We start from the raw sequence: 24,367 nt of genomic DNA, 5'->3' as shown, positions 1-24,367 counted from the left end.
AGCTGAATTTTCAGCATCATTACTCCAGCCTTCAGTGTCACATGTAACATCAGTCGATCACATGATCATTTAGAAATCATTCTAATATTCTGATTTATTATGAGTGTTGGAAACAGTTCTGCTGTCTAATATATTTGATCAATAAAAGGTTAAAAAGAACTGCATTTCTTCAAAAAAAAAAAAAGTTCTAATAATATATATATTCTAATAAGATATTTTATTTACTATCATTTTTTATCAATTTAACACATCCTTGCTGAATAAAAGTATTGATTTTATTAAAAAAAAGAAAGAAAAAAAAATTACTGACCCGTAGTGTATATTGTTATTACAAAATATTTTATTTTAAAAACATAGCTTCTTCTTTTTTTTTTTTTTTTTTTTTACTTTTTATTCATCAAAGTATCCTAAAAAAGTATCACATGTTCTGAAAAAATATTAAGCAGCAGAACTGTTTCCAACTTTGATAATGAATCATCATATTAGAATGATTTCTGAAGGATCATGTGATAATGATCCTAAAAATTCAGCTTTGCATCACAGAAATAAATGATAATTTAAAGTATAATAAATTTAAAGACAATTATTTTAAATTGTAATAATATATCACAATATTATTTTTTTTCTTTATTTTTGATCAAATAAATGCAGGCTTGATGAGCAGAAGAAACTTTTTTCAAAAACATTAAAAATAGTAATGTTTCCAAACTTTTGGTCTGTACTGTATATATATATATATAATTTCTGTCCCCCTCACTTCTGAAAAGATGGCTACGCCCCTGACTCAAATCCTTTCCATTGTTATTGGCCCTAAAAGCGGAACCCTGAGAAGTCTCGATCATTTGGCATTAAATACCAAGTCAAAGAAACAAGGATATGCACCATGAACATGTACCTTGTAATAAGCACTAGAGATCAGCTTTTGTTCCAATGAACAAAGACCATCCTAAGCTGAGTCTTTAACCAAAATTGTTTGAGGACCATGACAGAAAGTCAGCTGCTGTGGTTAAATCATTTGAAATATATATAAAAAGCAATACCAAAACATTGAGGTACAGTAATTAGAGGAAGTGCTTTCAAAGCTCTGGAAGAAACAGGTGCAATCCAACCTAATATGCAACATATTTTGCCATACATATCAAACAAATACTGACAAATGCAACTCATTGACTCCAACTCCATCTATACAGACATTTTCATTTGTGAATAAAGTGAAACATAATTTAATTCACAACATGAACTGTTATGGTTTGGAAAATGAAAACAAAAATTATTCTATCCTGGGAACATTCTGGGAAATGAATGTTTTGATCATTTCCATTAAACAGATCTTCAATAGATTTGCATGAGAAAAAAACAAAAACATGTCAGTTTTCTGTCTTACAGTGGATCCCAATAAAGAGAGACGTGAAGCCGTGAAACGGAAGACCACTCAATATCTGAAGAGAGCCGAGGAGATCTTCATCTCTTACTTACAGGACAACATTGCTAAAGGATCCACTCATTTAGGAGTAGGTGATGAGTGTGCATGACATCATAACCGTTTAGGCTTCCAATGAATATGATTTTCTTCTTATGATTTGAGTTTGTTACTTTTATGGCCACACTTTAATGTAGATGAGTAGTAAGATGAGAAGTGAGAATCCTATCCTTTCCTCAACCTTCCATTTTTTATGTTTTGTGAAACAACATGATGCTTTAAATGCTTGAGCTCTTTAAAGTTGGATGGATTCTGATTGGCTGTCAGTTTTTTGATTGTTTATCAGCTGGGAAAATTACTCTCAAAGTGAATTGTTCGGTCCCACTTTATATTGTATCCCTAATACCCGTGTACTTACATAGTAACTAGATGTGTACATACACTAAGTAGACATTCAAAAGGCCCTTTTTACCGCCGCACGTACCGACGCGGCGGTGATATAAAGTGCATTTGCAGCCTTTGACCACTGAGTGGCGCTTTAACCACAAGTTATCAAACAAGCGCATCAAAGCACATTTTCGCTAATAGACGTCAGTTTTGCCTCACTGATGTGTTAGATTTGATGGCTTCAGTCAGGGAAAATGAAAGAAAAACAATGTAGTTAAAATATTTAATATATTTAATATTTAATATCCACAGACGAAAGTTTGGTACTTATGAAGTTATGTGCATTTCTTAGAACGAATTCAAGCAGGATAAATGTCAAGCCTGTGCCTAAGCCTGTGCTTATATTTTCTCTAAGCTACATGGTATTAAACCATATTTTAGATTTGACACATTTAAAAGGTGTGCAGTATTATTTATATTATATTAATTATGCATTATATTATTCAAAAGAAATTGTGGTTTACTTTGCATCGGAGCATTAAAAGTGGTAGCCTATTTTAGGGGGGTAGGCTACATGGATTAATATGCAAAATGTCAATATTTTCATATATTATGCCTATATTTTAATTTATATTTTCAATATAAATATATTTTTTCCTTTAATAAAACAACATGCATTTTTGTTATTCCTTACCTGTCCTTTAACTTATTGGGAAAAAAACAGTTGTTTGTAAACTGATTAAGAAATTGTTGCATGTTTAAACATGAAGCACTGTATAATTTCGTTCCCATTATTTATTTAATTAGCCTAAAACAAGAAACGAATAAAATTAAACCTGCACGATTAAATCTTTGAAACTCTAATAAATGGAAGGATTAATAAACTGTCCTCACGATTAAACTCAAGTTCTTTCATTATAATCAACAAAATACACAAGACGTAAAAAATAGTTTAGTAATTGACAACTGAAGTTATTTTAAAGGGAGCCTTCTTTACTTGCTTTTAAAGTTGGGCAATAGCATATGGCCTAAAAAAAAAAAAAAACTGATTTATGATTTAAACCGATTTTTAAATCAATATTCAAATGACGAGGAAATTTTACAAAACAAGTTTTAACATGGTTCTTTATTATTCATTTTGCAGTCAAATTTATAACTGCAACAATATGATAAAAAAACAGTAATGTGATTACCTTAATGCTGGAAAGACCTTTATTTTTATTTATTTATTTATTTAATACTAGCCCAACATGCATCTAACCATTCACTCGGCGTTAAGAGCTGTTAAGATTTAAACTGGCAGCTCAGCAGTGAGTCAGTGTCATGGACGGAGGACCTATTAATATATTTTCTAGTCTATATTTCCATCTTGTTATGCCGCTGGTTTAGTTTTTTTTTTTTTTCTTATAGAACTTATTTGTAAATAGAGCAGACACTTTCTGTGTGTCTACACCAGACACGAGAGTTGTCATCCGTGCCCCACAGCGAAAAGTGTGTCTAAACTTGATGACATCACACTATAGTGTCAAATCATCTGAACACAGTGTCAGAACATTTTGTCATAAACAGAACGAGCATCAGTTCACTGATGGGGATCGAGTCCAATGTATCCATCACTGTGTTCTGTTGTCTTTTGTTGGATCGCTCCACTTGTGTCCGGTGTAGACCTGGCGTGCGTTTTTGTTGTTTTATTTTACTGCTTGTTTTAATGTTTATATTAAATATCTGTATTGACTGCATGGTCATATTATCGAATTATTTACTGCCATGCGACCTACAAAAGTAAAGCTTGGCGAGTCGATCAACGAGCATTGCTGCAGGTTGATTTTTGCGGATGTGCCATGCTTGTGCTCCTGCGGTCGTCTTAATTTCGTCAGATGAAACATCTCTCTCACTCGCAGCAGAGTGTGTGAGCAGCAACAACTTCCCCTCCATGCTCACTGATACCAGAAACACGCTCCGCCTTCACTCCGTGGATAAAGTATTTCAGTATGTTTGAAATGTTATGTTCATAACGTAGCATATAAAATAATAATAATAATAAAAAATAGCTTAAGCTATTTTGTGTAAACTTTTTTCCCTATATCACATGCAAAACTAATAATGTTAAAAGCATTTAATCTTTAATTGCTGCTTTCTGCTATGAACATTTTGTTTGTGATGAGATTAACAGTACATTTTTGTCAGTTATTTTATCTAAACATATCGATTAACTTCTTCAAGATTTCAAAATCCGATAGCATGCTGATAATGTAGTAGCACTGTAAGATTACATTTGTTTGAATCCATTATTGCTAAAGCGATTGCGTGTGAATCTGTTTAAAGGGGTGGTTCGGGATTTTTGACATCGGACCTCATTTTTAGGTCAGCCTGGTTGTTATTCATCAGTGGAGACATTTTTTTTTTTTAATTATCCAGTCCTTATATTTGGATAGTTGGCCGATGCTAGGCTAGCGCGAGTCAATGGGTATATGTTAGCCAGCCATTAAAAACCGTTTTACCCACTCCACAGTGCACCAAACGCAAATCAATTATAACACTAGACTATCGATGCAAATGTCCGTTGAGAGAATAATGTTAGAAATCAAACTTACATTTCATCTCAATGATCCTAAAGGAACTAGTTTCTCAGCCGCTGCTATGTGATGTTAGTGATAATCAGTGTGCCAGCGGCAGGTAAATACACTTGCGTCATGTGTGGACCGGCTCACTCGGTTGCCTAGGTAATCAGTGTTGGGGAGTAACTAGTTACATGTAACGGCGTTACGTAATTTAATTACAAAATAAATGTAACAGTAATCAGTTACAGTTACTAAGAAAAAATGAGTAATTAAATTACAGTTACTTATGAAAATTGTAACGATTACAAAGAGGATTACATTTGAATATTTACACACATCCACATACAGCTTATTTCTTTCCCAAATTGCACTAAGACATATGACCCATAATCTCCGAGACGCGGAAAACACATTCGTAGAATCCAGTCATAAAAATGGAATTCAGCCTATAACGCGGACGCAATATGCCACATTTAGGACGAATAAATCAAAAGTAGGTCAGTACACTTGAATCAAAACCCGATATGGACTGATGTCTGTGAATATTAATCCGCAAAAAGACTGAATATGAATCCTGCACGTTCTGCGTGTCTGTGGAAATCAGGCGCTGACTGGACACCGGGAGAACCGGGACTATTCCCGGTGGCCTGGCAGACGATTTGGCCTTCTACTTTAATATTGTTATTGTATAATTGCAGGCCGAATATACTAAAGCGATTATTTCCGAATCCGCCATTCGATAATTAAATCTCTAATAAATCATGAATCGGTTAGTCGTGACTGGCAATGGTTGGGCTCGCGCGCTCTCCGCGCCTCCGCCGAACGGTTTGGATCAGACTCCGAGTAATCAATGCGAGTGAGAGAGACCGGAGTGAACTGTGTAAGCGCACAGCTGGAGCCGAGAAGAGACACTTCTGTTCAGGGTTTCAGGTGCAGGTCAGTTTCATCTGTAAATATGCTAATGTAGTTTTGTCTTTGTTTACTTAGTCAAGCAGCAGCAGCACATTGCTCGCAATCACTCAAAATACTGTATAAACGACGTCATTATTATCTTTTGTAATGTTACAGTAGTAAGTTAGCAGATAAATCATCATATTTTATCATAGGTTTAGGGGGAGCTAGTGGATACAAAAACACAACCCTTAGGAAAATTAATATAGCCTATGGTATGGCACTAACCGTGGTTTAACTATGGAATTTGTAGTAAAAATAAATACAAGTGGTAATTCATTTGCCAAAAAAACAAAATTGCACTTACAAAACATGGTAAAAGTCAAATAAAAATCTTCAGTATTAAAGTCATGAGAGAGATGGATGGATAATGGAAGTGAAGGTGCAGTTCAGGAGAGAACTCTTAATTACGTTGCAAGTCCCCCAACCTAAGGATTCACATTTTTTCATGTCAGGTCCAAAAAAATAATAATAGGGTTGTCCATGTTTCAGAATGGGTTGTGGGTGTATGAGTGGGAGATTTCCCAGCCTATTTTTTTCCCAGTCCGCCCCTCATGGAAATTAATCTCTAGAACAGTCACCTCATGAGCATTTTTTACTTATTTTGAGAAACTATCATCATATCATATACAAAGAGACAGCAGTGTTTCAAAAAGACACCAATGTTTCAGGAGTTTAGTACACAAAATAGGACACATGCTTATTAGATAACCGTATTTGAGTTGATGTATATGCTTTTATTTTTTTATTAACTATTTTTCCCCAAACCATTGTTAGATGCAGTTAGATGCCTGTAGTTATGCAAAGATTTGGTTTAAAAACAGTATACTGCAGATTTAGCAGTTTTAAAATCAAAAGAAATAGTTTATAGATATATCTATAAACTATTTCTTTTGATTTTAAATCTGCTTTGAACTTCAGATCAATCTCTAAGTAAAAGGCAGTACTAAAGTCTGATTGTGTGGTGGATGTTCAAATGTGATCATCTTAATTCAGGTGATGAAGAATGATGAAAGTCTGACAGTATTGAGCACTACTGTAAGGTTAAACCTGCATGGTGTAAAATGGTTGAAGATGATTAACAGTTGCAAATTAACATTCATTATAAATTTATAAAAGTAATCAAAATGTACTCAAAAGTAATTAGTTACATTACTTTATTAAAGTAATTAAAAAAGTTACACTACTATTACATTTTAAATAGGGTAACTTGTAATCTGTAACCTATTACATTTCCAAAGTAACCTTCCCAACACTGTAGGTAATCAATATCACTCCGCTGCTGCTGTCGACAAGGCTTATGATTACAGGGAACAAATTATAACTAATGCAATGTGATGAAAGGTAAGTTTGATTTCTAACATTATTCTATCAACGGACATTTGCATCGATAGTCTAGTGTTATAATTGATTTGCGTTTGGTGCACTGTGGAGCGGGTAAAACGGTTTTTAATGGCTGGCTAACATATACCCATTGACTCGCGCTAGCCTAGCATCGGCTATATATCCAAATATAAAGACTGGATAATTTAAAAAAAAAAATGTCTCCACTGATGAATAACAACCAGGCTGACTTAAAAATGAGGTCCGATGTCAAAAATCCCAATCCACCCCTTTAAATCATGCTTTAACCCGAAAATAATCAGTAAAAGAAACAGACAAACTCTTAACATCCCGCTCGACTCTTGCAGTCATTGTAACCATCTGATCAAGCTATAGCTAAATATGTTTAACATTAATTCTTGCTGAATATGCAGTTATGTTATGGGCTGTTGGCATGAATTGTACTCGTGATGGAGCGCTCTTGAAGCGAGTGAAAACCAGAAGCTCATATTCAAGTGTTTGTGCAAAAATTATTAATGTGCATTAATGACGGGGAGGCGCCGTCTCATCACTTTAATTTTTTCCTGATAATGAATTGATATTTTTTTTAATTAACATAATATCGTGGTGTATCACATAAATTAAAACATCTACAGAAAGCTTGAAATATTTTTTTAAACGAAAACGAATTGTGCAATTTGTGAATGTTGCATTTCTCTCATTGGAGAGAGCCAGCACAGTGAATTTCATCTTGCAGCAGACAAGAAAACATTTGTTTATTAATAAATAATTTAAAATGTCGCATTTTTCACAATTATTAGGCTACTTCTGCATGTGCTTTGTTGCAAACTTAATGCATGTGCTTGAGCACGGAATATATTAATATTTGATTATATAAATTTAATATAAACCTCTGATTAGTTGAATATGACAAACGAACGACTAGAACTAGAAAAATCTTACGTGGGGGCAGACCATTTTTTAGTCTATAAACAAAACAACAGTCCTTTATAAACCAGTTCAGCAAGTGAAAGCCTCATAAGACACTGTCCATATGAAAGAGCAATTCACACCTTTATCTCGACCCCCACAAGCCATACATAACTACCCAAAACCCAACCCCCTCCAGCTGAACAGAATTCGGTCTGTGTTTTGGCTCTGAGGAACGGTGTGTTACTGGGCTGAAATATGCCTGCTCTCAGCAGCACTACTATCTGTATTCATAATTTTCTCGCAGCCCATATTATTATTTTCACAAGACCATAATGATAATAACAACTCATCAATTAATAATTAATCATTATTTTACGAAAATCATTGTTATTTGTGATCGTGGATGTTTGCGGAAGGCTTTAAGACCAAGCAGTATCCTCTGTTCCCGGCTCACAGCTCGCGGGACTCGCGCTCAGTGACGCAGCTTCAGTGTCTGTGGTTTGACTTTACTAAATCAGATTGAGGCGAATACAACTTATTGATCACGAGCCCAACATTTAGCAAGGCTGGAAAAAAATTCCTTCTAACAGAAGGAAGACGTATTTCTTTGAGCTTATGCTGTTAGAGAGAGAGAGAGAGAGAGAGAGAGAGAGAAACTAGTCTAGGGCTAATCTTAAACTTGGAGCTTATTATATTGAAGTACAAATCCAAACACCAGAAACGTTATGCATTTTATGAATAATGAAATGTTATGAAAAGTATGCATTTTATTTATTCACATGCTGTATGGTTGAAATAATATTTTTGTTCACAACTTTAAGTTCCGTTGTTTAAAGAAATGCTTTATTGGCTAATGTTTCATAAACCTTCAGTTGTTATGCTCTAAAATCCATGCCATTAGTGATTTCACAGTATTTTCACCTCCTAAATCACTAATCTTTAAAGTCACAATTCTATAATGGTCAAAATTACTCAGGCCAACGGTATTTTTTAATGACATTATTTTATTATTATTATTATTATTATTATTATTATTATTATTATTTTAATAATTGTAGCCTACATAAATAGGTGAAGCAAAACAAATATTCGGATCGTCCCTTATTTTTTCCCTTATTTTCTTAAAGAATAAACACGTACTTTCTACAAGAATAAACATGATAACATATTATTAATTAATAAAAATAATTCAAGCAATTAAAACCTTTTTTTAAAACTTGAATTTAAATACTATTAAACTAACTTTAAATTCTCAAGGAGTTTATAAGTAAAAAAGGATAAAATGTCACAGGGCATATTAAATAGTCTAAATGAACTTGTGTTAATAATATAATTAGAACTAACAATATAATTCGATTTTTTTAAATGAACAATTCCTGTATTAAATATCACAGCAACCTTTATATCAAACATTTTTAAATCGTCCACAGCTGAGCATCGCGGGAGGCTTGATCTGTGCCAGAGCGCGTGAAGTGAATGTGATGAACAAAGTCATTTTCTGATGCAATGAAAAAAAAAAACCCTGGATAGCCTATATTAGGCCCAAGCTCTGCTCTGAAGTATAAAATGTTAACGGATTAATCGCCTATTTTCATTTGCTGCATGTCTTCTTTATTTTGTATTTTTTAAACACGCTAAAAAATTAATTAAGTTTGTCAGAGGAAAAAATATATACGGCGTCTATAGTTGCATTTTAACGGATTCATCACCTATTCTCTGTTTGTTGCATGTTTTTTTTTTTTAAACACGCTAAAAAATAAATCCGAGTTTGTGAGAGGAATAAATATAAGTCAGGTACAAGTAGGGATGTGTACCGAAACCCAGTATTAAACTGGCCCCGGGGCTAAATTATGAAAGACCGTAGTATCAGTAAGATCTGACGCTATCGGTTCTGCTTTCGGTACTGGAGGGGGACAAAAAATAAATGTACTATGTATTTTTGCTTAATAATGTTATCGTGCACATCTTATCTCACCAAATATTTCTAATGTGTGATCATATTAAGAAGTTTGTCTGTGAGATCTGCGATTTATAAAAATAATAAAACCTATATTTCCCTCAAGACTAGTTATGTTTTTGTGGTTGTTTTAATTTAAACGTGTCTGCTTCTATTTTAGCCAATTTATTTTCAATAAACTAAAACAAAAATAATAATAATAAAAAAAAGGAAAACGAATACAGCTTGTTATCAGATTGTAAAAAAAAATACGATGAAAGTCATGACAACACATTTTTAAGGTTGGCTACTTTAACTTATAGAAAAAATTTAAGCAATTTAATGCATTTTTATACTAGTTTAAATCTGAATTTTTAATACTATTAAACTGAATTTAAAATCTCATGGAATTTTAAGTTTTAACTGGTGAAAAGGCCACAGTGAATGTTAAATATATCCTAAATAACAGAAGACCTTGATTGCATGTTACCATGAAACTAACAAAATAATTAGATTTTTTTTTAAAATTAACAATTCATGTTTAAAATGGGACAGCAACCTTTATATCAAACACTTTTACGTCGTCCACAATTGAGCTACGCGAGAGGAAGGTATTGCGCAAGAGCGCACAAGTGAATGTGAAGAGAATTTTTAGGCGGTAGGAGGATTTTTTTTATTCTTAAATTTTCATATGCAATGAAAAAATGGGATAAACACGAAATAAATAAGTAAATACAATAAATTGATATACAGTATATCCACTTAGCTTACCTGTTGGGTTTACCTCGCTCATTCTGGACACATCCAAATGTTTCCATATTCGTGATGTTGCGTATTTGCAGCTAAACTATTATTTATTAGGTAAAATAGGCTTAGTGGTTCACATGTGTTTCAGTATCGACGGAAAAATATTATAATGAGCAAAAATATGCCACAGTAGACCGCTGCTCATGTTGAACTGCGCTGTTTACAATGAATATGTGCACGTGAGGCACCAGCGCATAAAACAGCTGAAATATACCATACTCAATTTTTACTCACACAGTTAAGGCATAATTGGAGACAGTTTGAAAAATCAAGAACAACAGCAGTTAATAAGAATTATTGCCGTTAATGCGGTCTTAATGCTGGACCGTTCTCATTTCGTTCCTCATATGGAACTTGAAGGATTTTATTTATTTATTTTTGCTAAGAGCAAACCAGAATGAAAATATATATTTTTTAATCTGTGTGTTTGTGTTCCTATATATATATATATATATATATATATATATATATATATATATATATATATATATATATATAGTTAAGTGAATTATTTTAACACGCGACTGAATTCAGTTAATGCGGCGGTAAAGCCCATTTAGCTTGTCCTCCTACTGTAGTATGTAACCACAGTGTAAGTACACATTGGTACACAATATCTACAGCTATAATGTAATGTAACAACCCACTGAATGGTATGTGTAAGTACAAATGTGTAACAGGACATTGGTAACAACACTTTTTGGTAATGAAAGTAAAAATGTGTAATAGGACTAAAAGCATTTTTTAATAAAGAAAGTGTTACACTTTATATTAGATTTGTCATATAATAATAACACTCTGATGTTACACAGCAGCAGCCAGTTAGGCTTTACATATAAATTGTGGTTGGTGTCCAGAATGTTACACTTTACAGTCGTGGCCAAAAGTTTTGAGAATTACATAAATATTGGAAATTGGAAAAGTTGCTGCTTAAGTTTTTATAATAGCAATTTGCATATACTCCAGAATGTTATGAAGAGTGATCAAATGAATTGCATAGTCCTTCTTTGCCATGAAAATTAACTTAATCCCAAAAAACCTTTCCACTGCATTTCATTGCTGTCATTAAAGGACCTGCTGAGATAATTTCAGTAATCGTCTTGTTAACTCAGGTGAGAATATTGACGAGCACAAGGCTGGAGATCATTATGTCAGGCTGATTGGGTTAGAATGGCAGTCTTGGCATGTTAAAAGGAGGGTGATGCTTGAAATCATTGTTCTTCCATTGTTAACCATGGTGACCTGCAAAGAAACGCATGCAGCCATTATTGCGTTGCATAAAAATCGCTTCACAGGCAAGGATATTGTGGCTACTAAGATTGCACCTAAATCAACAATTTATAGGATCATCAAGAACTTCAAGGAAAGAGGTTCAATTCTTGTAAAGAAGGCTTCAGGGCGTCCAAGAAAGTCCAGCAAGCGCCAGGATCGTCTCCTAAAGAGGATTCAGCTGCGGGATCGGAATGCCACCAGTGCAGAGCTTGCTCAGGAATTGCAGCAGGCAGGTGTGAGCGAATCTGCACGCACAGTGAGGCGAAGACTTTTGGAAGATGGCCTGGTGTCAAGAAGGGCAGCAAAGAAGCCACTTCTCTCCAAAAAACACATCAGGGACAGATTGATCTTCTGCAGAAAGTATAGTAAATGGACTGCTGAGGACTGGGGCAAAGTCATATTCTCACGATGAAGCCCCTTTCCGATTGTTTGGGGCATCTGGAAAAAGGCTTGTCCGGAGAAGAAAAGGTGAGCGCTACCATCAGTCCTGTGTCATGCCAACAGTAAAGCATCCTGACACCATTCATGTGTGGGGTTGCTTCTCATCCAAGGGAGTGAGCTCACTCACAATTCTGCCCAAAAACAAAGCCATGAATAAAGAATGGTACCAAAACACCCTCCAACAGCAACTTCTTCCAACAATCCAACAACAGTTTGGTGAAGAACAATGCATTTTCCAGCACGATGGAGCACCGTGCCATAAGGCAAAAGTGATAACTAAGTGGCTCGGGACCAGAATGTTGAAATTTTGGGTCCATGGCCTGGAAACTCCCCAGATCTTAATCCCATTGAGAACTTGTGGTCAATCCTCAAGAGGCGGGTGGACAAACAGAAACCCACTAATTCTGACAAACTCCAAGAAGTGATTATGAAAGAATGGGTTGCTATCAGTCAGGATTTGGCCCAGAAGTTGATTGAGAACATGCCCAGTCGAATTGCAGAGGTCCTGAAAAAGAAGGGCCAACACTGCAAATACTGACTCTTTGCATAAATGTCATGTAATTGTCGATAAAAGCCTTTGAAACGTATTAAGTGCTTGTAATTATATTTCAGTACATCACAGAAACAACTGAAACATAGATCTAAAAGCAGTTTAGCAGCAAACTTTTTGAAAACGAATATTTATGTAATTCTCAAAACTTTTGGCCACGACTGTATATTAAGTAGCCAGTTCTTGGGGAGCTACCATGTAAGTACACTGGTATTACAAGTGGTGCACCAACTCCAACTAGAGTTCCAACTCCTCCAACTTTACATATCCCTAAACCTACCGATCTCCACCCCTGGATCCCATTTCCACCCCCAAACCTACCGATCTCCACCCCCTGGATCTCATTTCCACCCCTAAACCTACCCACCTCCACCCCCAAACCTACCCATCTCCACCCCCTGGATCTCATTTCGACCCCTAAACCTACCCATCTCCACCCCCTAGATCTCATTTCCACCCCCAAACCTACTCATCTCCACCCCCTGGATCTCATTTCCACCCCCAAACCTACCCTTCTCCACCCCCTGGATCTTATTTCCACCCCCAAACCTACCCATCTCCACCCCATGGATCTCATGTCCACCCCACAAACCTACCCATCTCCACCCCCTGGATCTCATTTCCACCCCCAAACCTACCCATCTCCACCCCCTGGATCTTATTTCCACCCCCAAACCTACCCATCTCCACCCCCTGGATCTCATTTCCACCCCCAGGATCTCATTTCCACCCCTAAACCTACCCATCTCCACCCCATGGATCAGATTTTTCCAGTACTCTTATACATGTTGTTACAAAATTTAGTTATATGATTCTTGTTACACTAGTACTTAGTGAAGTGAAAAAAGTGTTGTTACCAATGTCTTGTTATATATTTGTAATTATACAAACCATCCTCAGGGTTACATTTGTGTAGTTGTGTAGAAATATTAGAGCTTTAGATACTATGTACCAATGTATACTTACATTGTGGTTACATACTATTTACACCTTTAGTTACTATGTACGTTAACAGGTATTAGGGACAATATAAAGTGGGACCAATTGTTTGAGAAGGGTCTGGCTGCAGACTTGCACTTGCACTCTCAGGCTTGCATTCTAAGATTTGCACTCTCAGACACTTGTCCTTCCGCTAGCGATGTCATTGCAGACTTTATTTCTTTATTTTGTTCTATTTATTGATAACTTTTTGTTTGAATATCTCAACATTTTACAACAGTAGCCAGGTCGTGAAGACAAGAAAAAAGAAACTAAATTACAATGTCACTTGCAATCGCCACTTGCACTCTCCGTTTCCTGTGACGTCATTTTAAAATGATCAACTCCGTACAGACAAGCAGACGAGTACATAACGCATTGCGTTATATTGTACATTAAACGTTTTCCTCCTATAGAAAATCATTATATATAAAACACATAATGTAGCTTAAAGGACAAAGACAGTGATATAAACAAGTTGTAGACAGTTTATTCTATATGGAAAAATGCTTAAAGGGTTAGTTCACCGAAAAATTAAAATTATGTCATTAATAACCCTCATGTCGTTCCAAACCCGTGAGACCCCCGTTCAGCTTCGGAACACAGTTTAAGATATTTTAGATTTAGTCTGAGAGCTCTCAGTCCCTTCATTGAAAGTGTGTGCACGGTATACTGTCCATGTCCAGAAAGGTAATAAAAACATCATCAAAGTAGTCCATGTGACATCAGAGGGTCAGCATCGAAAATACATTTTGGTACAAAAATAGCAAAAACTACGACTTTATTCAGCATTTTCTTCTCTTCCGTGTCTGTTGTGAGTGAGTTCAAAACACAACAGTTCAGTGATATCCAGTTCACGAACGAATCACTCGATGTAACCGGATGTTCTTGAACCAGTTCACCAAATCGAACTGAATCGTTTGAAACGGTTCTCTTCTCCAATAAGCATTAATCCACAAATGACTTAAGCTGTTAACTTTTTTAATGTGGCTGACACTCCCTCTGAATCACACATGCGCAGTATCATCAGCTCCTCGGTTCTTGAATTGGACGTGTCCGACAGAAGCGGTTCTTGACTCAAGAAAGAGTCAATGTTTCGTTCATTATCTGGCTCGGCTTGGTGTTCATCTTCAGTTCTCTCTTCACAGCATTCAGTCAGTGTACTCTTTGAGTAAATGAATTACTCCAGGATATTGGTTTGTTTTAACTCCGAGGGAGTGTCAGCCATATTAAAAAAGTTAACAGCTTAAGTCATTTGTGGATTAATGCTTATTGGAGACGAGAACCATTTCAAACGATTCAGTTCGATTTGGTGAACTGGTTCAAGAAGATTTACAATGAGTGATTCGTTCGCGAACCAGATATCATTGAATTGTTGTGTTTTGAACTCGCTCACAACAGACAAGGAAGAGAAGACTATGCTGAATAAAGTTGTAGTTTTTGCTATTTTTGTACCAAAATTTATTTTCGATGCTTGAAAAAAATCTAACTGACCCTCTGATGTCACATGGACTACTTTGAAGATGTTTTTCTTACCTTTCTGGACATGGACAGTATACCGTGCACACAGTTTCAATGGAGGGACTGAGAGCCCTCGGACTAAATCTAAAATATCTTAAACTGTGTTCTGAAGATGAACGGAGGTCTCACTGGTTTGGAACGACATGAGGGTTATTAATGACACTAATGACATAATTTTCATTTTTCGGTGAACTAACCCTTTAACGCAAAACTTTGCGTGTTGCGTTTATTCTGGGCTCACCTGCTTGCCTGTACATATTAGTTATGTATTTTAATAATGTAGAGAAGCATATTCAGTTTGGCCTTTATCATCTTAGTCAATTATGCCACATTTTGCGGTATGTGAGGAAAATACGATATATATATTTTTATTAAAATAATGAAGCATCTTAATACATTAAGCCATGTTAAGAGTTTATGTTTTTCTACGGGAGGAAAACGCTTAACGAGAGACTTTGCGCAAGCGTTCATATTCTGGTGTTCTGGCCACGGATTTGCCGGTCTTGTCTTTTTATTGCAGGATCCTGTACGTTATAGTACTAAATTTGGTTTAATTGTTTAATCACCACCACAGCGTCTTGCCTCCATTGGCAACACGCACGATTTGTGTAGATCGCAAGTGTCGCAGGTAGCGGACGGTGCAAGTAGCGATTGCAAGTGACATTGTAATTTAGTTTCTTTTTTCTTGTCTTCGCTACCTGGCTACTGTTATAAAATGTTGGGAAATTCAAACAAGAAGTAATAAAAATTTAAACAAAATAAAAAACAAAGACTGCAAGTGATGTCACTAGCGGAAGTGCAAGTGTCTGAGAGTGCAAGTCTGAGAATGCAAGTGCAAGTCTGCAGCTAGACCCTCTTGAATTGTTCTAACATTGTTAACAATATTAGAACGACTATTAAAACCTTATTGTTATCATCCTTGGTGTGAACAGGCTTTAAATGGGAAGTTCTTTGCTGCAGTGTGAACCAGACTTTTGCTATGAAACAATATTCAGGCAGATATAACATACAGGCCATGGTCTGTTTATTTTTCTCTTGACACATATTCTTTTCCTGGTCATCAGGGTTATAGTAGCTTGCGCTTTCGATCAATCAGACATCTAAGTTCACCGGTGGAGAATCTAGCAAAGTGCAAAGTCGTTGGAATCATTGATAAGGTATGTATGAAATGACTACTAGTCAGTAATTTCTCTATATTCCAGGAGGTTAAAGTCATTGGATGTTTAATAGATATTAAATTATTTTAGTTATAAATGTATGTCTTCAACAGGTACTGACGGTTGAAAGTCTGATAAGCAAGGAGACATTTATCGTTAAGGTAGGCATTTGAGACAGAAGTATTGTATCATATGGATTCCATTCAAAAATAGTCTGACCACACCACTGTGTGAGTGCCTGCTGAAATCAGGCCAGCCAACTGGATACAGCTCTGGGAATACACTTACGTCTTCTGTTATTACTGCAAGTCTGTTTGGATTGATCCTGTTAAAAGCTGCTGTGCCTGAGTCAGAGTACAAACTCATCTCAGGTTACTGAAACCAGACATAATCTGGTGATATTAAGCTACAGCTTAAATAGATATCACAGAGACCGGTGGACAAGGGACAAAAAAAAATAATAAATTTTAAATCAGCAGAGACTAAAGGAAATACAAAATGATATGTGTGATAATAATGCTATAATTCTAATGATGTTTAAATACTTTATTTTTTCACAAAAAAAAAAAATCCTTTCTTTCACCTTCAAAATCCAGAAATCTAAATTTTCTGTAAAGATAAATTCTGGAACCAGACTGTAACAGTCTTCATGCAGTTATATTATCTTTTGGAGTAGGCTTTGCATCATAAGCCCATTAATGTTACCTTAAAAGGCTGTTTGAAGGAGCAGCTCACTAGTTTAAGGAACAGAGATGAAATTTAGTGTGTTACCTGTAAAACTACGAAACTTCTGCTTGCTGGACAGAGTTTACCAAAGTCGAGCTGGGAGAGTCGTGAGAGGTCGACCATCATTCCTCAGGGAGTGCCCTGCATGGTGAAGCTGCTAAAATATTACGTCAGTGAAGACACTGTGTTCCTTCATCTAGAACATGTTCAAGGTGAGTTGATTCAGGCTATTTCTGTAGCACTTTCACATTGTATATTGTTTCAGAGTAGTTTGACAGAATCCAATACAAAAAGTGATAATAGCAAGGAAAAATGTCCTACATAGTTAATGAGGAACAAACACCACTGCGGAACCCAATCTTATGAAATAAATTTGAGAATTGTCCTTGTTGAACAGATGGGTTTTCAGTCTGCACTTAAGATGAAAGTGTATTTGTGTCTCAACCACCAAAGGCCATTATTTCGTTTTGTATCCATATATAAGACCCTACATTCTCTAGCATAGACCACTCATTTAGAAGCCTTGGTCCAGTGTTTCTAGGACTCTCCCTGTTCCTAGAGGCACACCAACAGTATGCATTTTCATTCTCTTACTAATCACACACACCTGATTCAACCCATCAGCCTGTTGGTAAGGAGTATAAGACCTGAAGTGGATGGGTCAAATAAGGGAGACATCCAACATGTGTACTGTTGGTGTACCTTCAGGAACAGGGTTGGGATACACTGTTTTAGTACTTGCGGCACTCCTTTTTTAACCTGTTTGAGGTTAGACAGCTTCTCATCAGATTATAGACATAGTGATCTGATAGGGTCTAGGCTATACAAAAGCCTATTCACAAATACCAACATTATTATCAACACAATTCCAAAAGAATAGTATACTCTACACCAGTGGTTCCCAAAACACTGGTGTAGCATTGTTCTACACCAGGGATGGGCAACTTCTGTCCTGGAGGGTCACTGTCCTGCAATGTTTAGCTCCAGCCCTAAACAAACACACCTGAACAAGCTAATCAGCGTCTTCAAGATCACTAAAAAGCTACAGGAAGGTGTGTTTGATTTGGGTTGGAGCTTGAGGCCTAGAGTTGAGAACCCCTGCCCTACTGGACATTAGCCCCTCCATAGCAGAATTTTTTTTTTTTTACCTCTGTTCTGCTCTACAACAAGAGTGTCTAATCCTGGTGCATGGAGGTTACTGTCCTGCAGCGTTTAGCTCCAACCCTAATCAAACAGACCTGAACAAGCTTATCAAGGTCTTCAGGATTACTAGAAAGATACATGCATGTGAATTTGATCAAGGTTGGACCTTGAGGCCTAGAGTTGAGAACCCCTGCTCTACTGGACATTAGCCCCTCCATAGCATAATTTTTTACCTCTGTTCTGGAGTATCTAAACCAGTACTAATGAAAGGGATGGGGCTAGAGTCAAGAGATAAGACTCAGGGAAAATGTTAAGCATTGCAGTTGCAGAGTTCCAACATAGGAATGTTGTTTGTTCCACACACTCAGAAAAAAATATGTATATCTGGAATCTTCATATCTTGTTCTGGAGGTCTACTATCTTGGAGAGTTTAGCTATAACCCCGATCAAACTCAGCAGCCTTTTCATTCTCTAGGTGTATAATTAAGGTTAAACTCTGCAGGACAGTGGACCTCAAGGTCTAGATTTGAAGAACCCTGGTCCACCCTGATGTTTAAAAAGTTGACTGTCCATAAGCTCTTCATAGTTACAGAACACCAGGAGAGCATTTGAAAGTGTGGCCCACCTGCTCACAATGGCATATAGTTTGACGTCTTTGTTTTTCTACAGGTGGAAGACTCTTTTCCAGACTCCACAGGGTCAGAAGTGAAGCAGTCAGGGAGCATCCAGAGTGCTTCAGCCCCAACCAGCACAAAATCTATCTGAAGAATAGCTACACCCTCCCTGCTCTCCGTCAGGAGATTTACCTCAATGAGAATTACGGGAGAACTAAACCTCTTGAGAGTACAGGCAGCCCAACTAAACATTGTCTTGAGAACTGTACAACTCACTCCTACTGTGAAGATTCAGGACACCAACAGGGGGGTTCTTTAGGTTGGTATGCAACAAGGACAGATAATGAGCTTCCTTCTGTTGGTCTGCCCAATGGTCTCAAGTCTTTACCTCAGGATAATATTCCTCTTCCCATTCATCCCTGTGTGATTGTGGACACCCGGGATCCTCTTGATGTCACTTCGGACCTTCTAGGAAATGATGTTCGCATTGAGCGCATTGACTCTTGCATAGATCTGAACAAAGCTTGGAATGCTTTGGAACCTGCTCAGGACTGTCTGAGTTTCACAGTACCAGAATCAAACTCAGATATTCTAGGATTCAGCATTGCATCTCAGATTACTCCAGCCTCTTTATTTGGTGAAAATGCACAACCAACCCTTTGCAGCACGGTTGATGTTCTTCCACAGAGAGTGCGAATAGTTCCCAACACATCACATTTACCTCTGCAAAACCAAGCACGTGATGGATTTCCTCATGAACAAGGTGTCACTAACTGTAAACACAGTGGAAATGAACAGATTTCACAGTTCATGGCTGAACTGAGCAAAGTCAGTTCTCATCGCAATCCATTTGAATGTACACCTCAAAAACAAGAAAGTATCTCTTTAGACTTTACAATGATGACTTCTCGGGTAAACACTGTTGAAATGGTGACGGAGGTTGGGAATGAGGACATGGAGAACTGGCAGTTCTTCAACTCTTCATCTAAACAACCACAAGTTGGCATGATCTCCTGCCTGTCAGCACCTACCACAAACAGTTCCTGTTGGAGTGAGACTGAACTAGAGCAGAAGGTGAAGGTGGACGGCTTGGGCCATCACCCCCAAATTAAGGCCAAGAACTTCAGTGCCAAATCGAAGTGGGGTAGATGGGGACTCCCTGAGGATGAGGTGCGACTGTGGGGGGCTCAGATTCTGTTAGCCTTGGAAAGTCTTCATGAGCAGGGCATTGTGTGCCAGGACCTCAACCCACGAAATATTCTACTCCGTAATAGTGGTACGTCTCCTTTAACTCTAGTCTTGGATTTAGACCTCTACTGTCCAGCAGAGTTAAGCTTCAACCTTAATTAAACACACCTAAATAAGCTGATAGTGGTCTTCAGAATTGCTAGAATGTTACAGGCAGATGAGTTTGATTGGAGTTGGAGCTAAACTCTGCAGGACAGTGATCAGAGTTGTCTTAACAATTAAAAAAATAGTAGGGGTAGCCAACCCTGCTCCTGGAGGGCTACCATCCTGCAGAGTTTAGCTGTAACTTGCTCCACACACCAGAAACAGCTAATCAGTGTGTGCAGGATTACTAAAAAAGTTACTGACAGGTTTGTTAGAACAGGCTGGAACTGAAGTCTGCAAAGAGGTGGACCGGGAGGATTGACTACTCTCTTAAACTTCATTGACAATGGGAGCATTGGTATTTAACATAAGTAGAATCATAAGTAAAATCTTATTTAGTTATCTGTTATAGTAAAGGAAATATTCACCCAAAAATGAATTTTGTCTTCATTTATTAACCCATGAAAATGAGATGTTCACACTGATCTTTTCCATAAAAATAAATAATTTGTGATTTATACTTTAATATCCAAAAAGGGTAAAAATGCAGCGATTCAGTTATTAAAAAGGCAGATTTACCACAACCAATACTAGCCTTACCATCACTCCAGGATCGACATCATTATTGCTAAACTGGATTTACCTCAGGTATTATTTGACTGCAAATGAGACTTGAGAGGTGCAGCAAACAGGGAAATTTGTAGGTAATTAAGGTGACATTACATGAAAATCTGACATTTCCAGGTTTTAAATGCTATAATCAGGTCACCGGTGCATCTACCAACCTAGGAAACGTGAAATAGGTTAACCCTGTAACTTTGTTTTGGTAAGCCTTTTTCTACAAGTGTCTGAGAAAACACGCAAATCTGATTTTGCTCTCTTGGTGATGTAGAAAAGGGATCTCAATATAATATTACTGCCCCATAATCTGTAAGTTTATACCCATAGCACCGTCATTTTGATTTTGCAAGCGACAACAGTGTACCAGTTCTAACGCCATGGCGAAAGTTTCTGCCTTTGTCTGCAGAAGAGCACTGAACACTGTTTAGAGTCCCAGCCTCAGAGGAAACAAGACAGCAGCAGATTTATTGATTTATGTACTGTATATTGCTGCTGCACCAGAGATCTAAAACTTTCACAGATGTAACTGACTGTTTTTGTAACTTGTGTGTTTTTAACGTAAACTTGTGTGTGAATGAGAAGTTAGTTTTATTACTCACATGATGTGACAGCTGCTTTCTGTCCATGTGCTTCCAATGGTGCACTCAGAAAACCCTATATCAGAAGTTTAAACCAATATGGTTTAAACACACTATTTCAGTGCAATAAACATGATAATCAGAACCAAAACAGGTACGAGCTGTAATGATGCAACTCTATTCTGGAAAAGGGAGCAGGGAGCAGCATCCTTTTCTGCATTTAAAGAGACAGGCACGATAAACATTATGTTTCTGCTTCCACTCAAAATAGGCATTTTCAAAATTATATAATAAATGATCAGTGAGGTATTTTTAGCTAAAACTTTACAGAAACATTCTGGGGACACCAGAGGCTTATATTAGATAATGTAAAAAGGGGCATAACATGTCACCTTTAATGACTAAAATTTATTATCTCATACAAAGCATCATGTGACTTCAGAGGACTTGGAATAGAGGACTCATTGATTTATAACATTTTTTACTCTTTGGGTGCTCGGCAGTGTAAATCACCTTTCAGTTTCATTGTATGGAAAAAATATATTTTTTTGTGTTTCACAAAAGAAAGTCTGTTAGTATTTTCAAACAGTTGCTCAAACATATTGCACACAGGGGAGGCGTGTCTTACGTACTTTGGACTGTGGACAGAAGTTCAGCCCGAAATTAACCCAAAAGCAATGGAAGAGATGTACTGTGCACCAGGTGAACGGTTTTTACAATCACATCAAATCCCAACAGTGCATTTCTATCACACTTTCTGTTCTCTTGAGATGTAATATAGAATTGTATTGTTTTCATTGATTTGGAGCAGAAATTGGAGGTGCGTCGAAAATCACTGAAGCGTGTGATTGGTGGAGTCTTGGAGCTTTACTATATGAGCTTCTTACTGGCACGGTAAGCAGTTAATTTTATTCCTGATTTAAAATGAACAAACTCAAAACTTAACTATGAATGACTAAAAATTGTTCACATTGTTGGATGAGAGTCCCTTTCTTTATGTTAGTGTTTTGTCATACACAGAGATAGTTATTATAGCAGTTCCCAAAAATCTACTGCTTCAATTACATATACACAAACGTCTTCTTGATCGTGTTGAGAGGAGACCATTGTTTTCTCCACAGCCCCTGTGGCAGTGCCACCCTACAGGCGTTCAGCCTCATACTCCGCTCCATATCCCAGAGTTCCTCAGCACTGCAGCCGCTTCGCTTCTCACCGAGGTAACTGCTCTCTCAATGAAAACTGATAGACAGGACGAACAGAGCTTGAGTGTTTACAACGCAGCACTGCGCTGGGTTTGCTGGATTTTGTAAACATTTAAGGAACCACTATATATAAAAAAATGCTTCCTACAGGAAATGCTTTATCTCTACTGTAATCCACCTTTATAAGCTCTTGAAAACGAAGAATGTGTGCAGAGCATGTTTATAATAAAATGACATCCAATGCTAATATGTATCAGTAGCTCAATAACAGCTTTTAAATGTTGAGGCCGATGCCATTTCTGTGTTTACATGATGCCACAATGGTCAGATGGGAGCATTCATAAAATTCTTGTAATTTTGAGTTGAATGAAATGCATAATTATGGTAATTGTGACCGAACATGAACGCAGCATAACTCTTTGTGTTTGAGGTTTGTACCAGACAGGAGCCTTTTCCTCAATCCATGAGTCGTCTGATAGTGGCTATTAAGCTTCTTTCTGAAGTTCAAGCTGATAGTAAAGACTTTAGACAGCATCTTTAGCTTGACATGAGACCTTACTGTGTGTGTTGACTTCCAATTAATAATGCAGTTTGTTTGCACTGCATTCAAATGCATTCAAATCTTTTTCTATGCTTTCTATTCTTTTCATGCTTGCTTTCGATTCTATTTTTGTATTTCCTGTATAGTAATGCTGCTGCTGTTTTCCTCTTCCTGTTTCCTGCAGCTGCTCCAGTTCGATGCGTGTTATCGTCTGGGATCAGGAGGCGGCGGAGTGAGCGACATCAAGTGTCATCCCTTCTTTAACTCCATCCCTTGGCTTACACTTGACACTTCACTGACGCCGTAGTGCCTTCTGAAAGTATTCATCCCCTCCGTTTGTTTCTGCCTGCTACACCTCCAGACAGGGCTGGACTGGGACAAAAAATCGGCCCGGGCATTTTTGCCCAGACCGGCCCACTATATGATCATAAACACCACCCATCTTTGCATGCCCTTAATTATATGCATACCAACTCCTATTCATTAAAACCACTAATGCCATGTAATGAGTGAGTATAGGAACGAGAGAGAGTTAACAGATGAAATAAGTCAAAATTTTATATTTATTAATACAGTTGAACTATACTCCACAGCGGTGAATCCTAAAACAAGCTATATGCGGCTCTGGCATAGCAATACCAGTGTTTCTTACAGGATTTTTGTTAAAACTATGGTGGTGTGTTCTCGGTCCTTCTAGGGGGGTTTGGGGGCATGCCCCCCCGTGAGAAAGTTACAACTTTAAAGTTTAAAGTTACATTCATTAATCTGGTGCACTTTGAGAGTTCAAAATTAAAAGCTCCAACCCATATTCAGTGTGCAAATTAAACAAAGAAAAATTCAAACCTCTTTTAGTTACAGTGTCTATTTACATTACACCTATAAATAGTTATAATATTAATCCAATGACAGTAATAGCCATATTTTGTAAAACAAATGCACAAAAAAATAAAGGAAACTTTCTTAATTAGTTGTACCAATTTCTATACTTGAAAGGGATAAGCACATGATCTTTTATTTTGACGCAAACTGCATCATGCTTTTATTTTGGCGGAAAACATGGTTTACAAACGCCTCTTATTAAATTTCTAGTGAATTGCGGTAATCGTCAACTATGCAGATGTGGTAATAATCTACACTTATGACATGGCCTAAGTGTTTTGAAAGTAGTTATGCTTACCGCAGGCTCTACACTTTCTCATCTCTCTCCTGATCCTCCGTCCTCACTATCATCATCTGCCACAGGAGCTGATGAAGGTCAGAAAACATATATTTTGACACAGCTTACAGTGTCTGCTTTAAGGGCCTGGTTCTATTTTTTCACGCTATTTATCTGCACATTCCTTGCGTTTCTTCTCCATCTTTTTTTACAGATA

At 37.0% G+C, this 24,367-nt stretch overlaps 1 protein-coding gene across 4 annotated transcripts in view; it reads left to right on the top strand.

Annotated features, from left to right (window-relative positions):
• The window catches only part of rps6kl1 (ribosomal protein S6 kinase-like 1), a 38,705-nt gene extending 15,355 nt beyond the window's left edge, over positions 1-23,350 (top strand). For 3 of the 4 annotated variants that reach the window (XM_059519477.1, XM_059519479.1, XM_059519478.1), the window contains 9 exons: positions 1,387-1,511; positions 16,145-16,237; positions 16,351-16,398; positions 17,043-17,175; positions 18,776-19,996; positions 21,864-21,953; positions 22,063-22,145; positions 22,373-22,468; positions 23,179-23,350. In XM_059519477.1, coding sequence (XP_059375460.1) covers positions 1,387-1,511; positions 16,145-16,237; positions 16,351-16,398; positions 17,043-17,175; positions 18,776-19,996; positions 21,864-21,953; positions 22,063-22,145; positions 22,373-22,468; positions 23,179-23,301 — 2,012 coding nt within the window. In that variant the 3' untranslated portion in view covers positions 23,302-23,350. The remainder of the gene's footprint in view (positions 1-1,386; positions 1,512-16,144; positions 16,238-16,350; positions 16,399-17,042; positions 17,176-18,775; positions 19,997-21,863; positions 21,954-22,062; positions 22,146-22,372; positions 22,469-23,178) is intronic. The other variant, XM_059519480.1, reaches the window with a different exon arrangement.
• The last annotated feature ends 1,017 nt before the right edge of the window (positions 23,351-24,367 follow it).

This window comes from Carassius carassius, chromosome 31 (assembly GCF_963082965.1).
Source record: "Carassius carassius chromosome 31, fCarCar2.1, whole genome shotgun sequence".
Taxonomy (NCBI): Eukaryota; Metazoa; Chordata; class Actinopteri; order Cypriniformes; family Cyprinidae; genus Carassius; species Carassius carassius.
The sequence above is the reverse complement of the archived record's forward strand: the minus strand, read 5'-3'. Positions and strand labels throughout refer to the sequence as shown.